Raw genomic sequence first — 3,377 nt, forward strand, 5'->3', positions numbered from 1 at the left:
ATTTGTATATAGTAGTCATTAGATATTAGTTGCAAATTTGTATAGTTTCTGTATCCTTTTTCTTCACATAAAGTAAATAAGTATATCTTACACCACGCTGCGGTCGCCAATGAATAAGATGACGGAATAAAGATTTGAACCATTCTAGATTAATTTTTCATCTCGTTTGTTTGCTTTTCACCCTCGATGAGGAAGATGATGGTGGACAGTTGTTTGGCCACGTGGGACACCAAATAGCAAAGTATCAGCTGATCAGAGCAGTTAGAGTTCGTATCGAACCTGGATCAGAGAAGCCGTGGAGTGGGGCAGCCTCTAAGATATTAATAGTGAGTAGATTGTTGAAAGAGGCAGTGCGGTGCGTGATGTCTAGGTGGTGGTACCCATGGGTGTCCCTGCTCCTCCTCTCGGCGGCGGCAGGAGGAAAGAAAGAGAAAGAGCCCCTCCCGAAGACAGAACCGACCATCGAGGAGGTCACCGCCAAGCAGCTCGAGAGGATCTTAAACGAAAACGACTTTGTCGCCGTCTTCTGGTGTAAGTAAACAATGTTTGAGTGGCTTTTGCAACAGGAGTTTCTCCAAATGGAATGTAAATCCCGATTCCGTCACTTCCCATAACAAGGGACATTTGACAGACACAAACTGACAAATGTCAATAACTCTCAATTTACTATAGGAAAAGAATGTTAAAAAAAAATGGATCGAATTAAATGATACAAAACATCAAACTGAAACGGCATATTAGTGTTGGGATGGAATTGGCAAGATGTCTCGACGGTGTTTCATGCCAGTATTCTCAAGCCTATAAGTAGGGCAGTGGTATTTTAAAATAACATCGGCGGCTCACCGGATCAGAACAATGATCTATATCTTGTATATTTTAAATAACACGATCTTAAATACACCATAAAGCATTCTAGAAACTTAGTCATTAATGTGAAATTCAAAATAACTCAATCCATATGGATTGGCAGATAAACCTACATAAAAACTCCTTCAATACAACATTATAAAGCAGAGATCTTTTCAAAGCTTTCGCGATTCCTATCTCAGTGATATTCCCCAAATATCCATTAAATTGAAATTACAATAAATAACGATCCGAAATTTTGACCTAATGTTTTTTTTAGGTATCGATAAAATAATTTAAAAATTTGAGAATATAACAATACAAGGTTATTGTTAATAAATTTATACTGAATCTGAATTTATTTTTAAAGTAAGCTGAAGATGGTCAGAGTTGGAGTATAGGTGACGAAAGACTTGAGCTAAGACTATCTGTGCTTTTGGCCTAGAAGGAGCTGGTGTTATAAATAAGACGGCTCTGCTTTCTTTATATATTTTGGGCCTAAGGGTTTTATTGTAGGGGCCCACCCGGCCATCTCACACCAGCGGGGATAACTTTATCTCGCGATCTGACCCACATTGGATCGGGTTACCATTTTCTTCTATTCCCCTGCCAGTGGAAGAATACCTATCTGTCGGAGGGGATACGGCAAGAAACTGGATGAAGGATCTACTTGAACATATAATACCCAAACCACGAAACATGTTTTTTTTTTTGCTTAATAATTAACGTTTTATTCATTTTAACGCATGCTGTTATTCCTAATTGCTGAAAAATGACCGCTCGCCTGTCACTAAAATTGCTTGCCAAGAAGGTACAAGTAAAAAAATAAGTAAATTTTACATAAATGAGGCAACATTTTTTTCAAATTTAAAAGATATTACTAGTTTAAAAACACTTGTAAGATTACAAAAACTAAACAGCAACAGTAGTTTCTGTAACGTTCTATTTTAATTAATTTGTCTTAAAAATCGGAAAAGCAAGGCACGTGGTGGAAATAATCTGATTTGGATATGCGATATATTTACACTATATATTTAGGTTAAAATAAATGTTGTCCTTTATTTTTAATTTTTGCCCTTGAATTTGCAAAATCATTTTTTATATGATAAAATAACTATATAGTAACATTTTTGTTTTATAGTAGTAATTATCACAAAGTTTGGTAGACCTAAAAAAAGTAAAAAAAAATTTTTAAATATTTAAAAATCAGGCAAAAAAAGCACCCGTTGGGAATAATCTGATTAAGAAATTCTTTAGTTCACTGCAAAAATTTATGAAGTATATTTTTCTTTATGTCAAATACGATATATTTAAATTATGTACTTAGGTTAAAACAAATTTTGTTCTTTTTTTCTTCTGTTTTTCACTCTTTAATATGAATAAGAACTTTTTATATGATATAATCTATGTATAAAAACGTTTTTTTTGTTTGTTGTTGGTATCATGACCGAAATAACTATAAGGTATTAAATTTATTTCGGTTATTTGTAATTTAATGAAATACTCGATATTGATCGGTATTATAGATTATGGTACAAGACGTATACAATGGTCTAGAAGACATCCATCAAGAATTATTTTGTAGATTTATATGTAAAAAAAATCAAAGCGGGAATCGAAACTACAAAGTTAAGCTTTAGGGGGAATTTCGTATGAATAAAATGTACATGTTTGTAAATTGGGTAAAATGAAAATCAAACTGAGGTAAAAATTTAAGTAATAGTAAACATAAAAAAAAAATATGAATTAACGGATCAGATTCATATGTTTGATCTCTTTTGAAGTAAGTTTTAAAAACGGAGTTTTGGCATATTTTTAAATATTTACAAGATCACAAATTATCATTATTTTATTTAGTAGAAAGATGATTCTGGTAATGGTCAAGAATTGTATAGAAAACAGCAAAAAAAATTGTTAATTAAATTTATAAGGCTTCATCAGGACTAAATGAGAACAAGAAAAAATATTGTAATATATTATGTGGCAATAAGAATTTACATAAAAGGTTTCATAAAGTAAAATAATTAGTTGTTATTAATTATTATTCTATTCATTTATATTTATATTCCTTCAGTTTACTGTATTCCTTTTTAATATATATATTTTTACAAACCTTTCTGAATATATTCTTCTTGTTCCGTTTTAGCCCTGGTGAAGCCCTAAAAATTGGGCTAAAACGTCGGTTGCTTATAAAGTTTTTTTCTATTTATATATCTTTATTGACTGCTACTCGGAACATCTCTTTACAATTTATTACACATCGTCAACAAATCTTCCAATATTTTTTATTTTATTTTATTATTTCATTACTAAACACTTACTACGTAAGGATAGTATTGTAATCTGGTCAAATTATAGATTAGAAATTTTCAAGGAATCTATCTGTTTAACAGTCCAAAAAAAAAAAAAACCAGTCTGGTACGATGGGCACACAACTTTACTATACGACCCAAATTATTGTATAGATAGACACAATATGTATATAGGTGGGCTGGGATAGAAATTAAAGCTATTTTTTTTTTTTTTTTTTT

The 3,377-nt window shown here is 31.4% G+C and overlaps 1 protein-coding gene across 7 annotated transcripts in view; it reads left to right on the top strand.

Annotated features, from left to right (window-relative positions):
* Nucleotides 1-325: 325 nt before the first annotated feature.
* Nucleotides 326-3,377, top strand: part of hlk (hulk) — a 115,475-nt gene continuing 112,423 nt past the window's right edge. For 4 of the 7 annotated variants that reach the window (XM_067046727.1, XM_067046728.1, XM_067046729.1 and 1 more), the window contains exon 1: nt 326-531. In XM_067046727.1, the coding sequence (XP_066902828.1) occupies nt 363-531 (169 nt within the window). In that variant the 5' untranslated portion in view covers nt 326-362. The remainder of the gene's footprint in view (nt 532-3,377) is intronic. The other 3 variants (XM_067046730.1, XM_067046731.1, XM_067046733.1) reach the window with 2 other exon arrangements.

This window comes from Halyomorpha halys, unplaced genomic scaffold (genome assembly GCF_000696795.3).
Source record: "Halyomorpha halys isolate HHAL.00 unplaced genomic scaffold, Hhal_1.1 Scaffold164.1, whole genome shotgun sequence".
Lineage (NCBI taxonomy): Eukaryota > Metazoa > Arthropoda > Insecta > Hemiptera > Pentatomidae > Halyomorpha > Halyomorpha halys.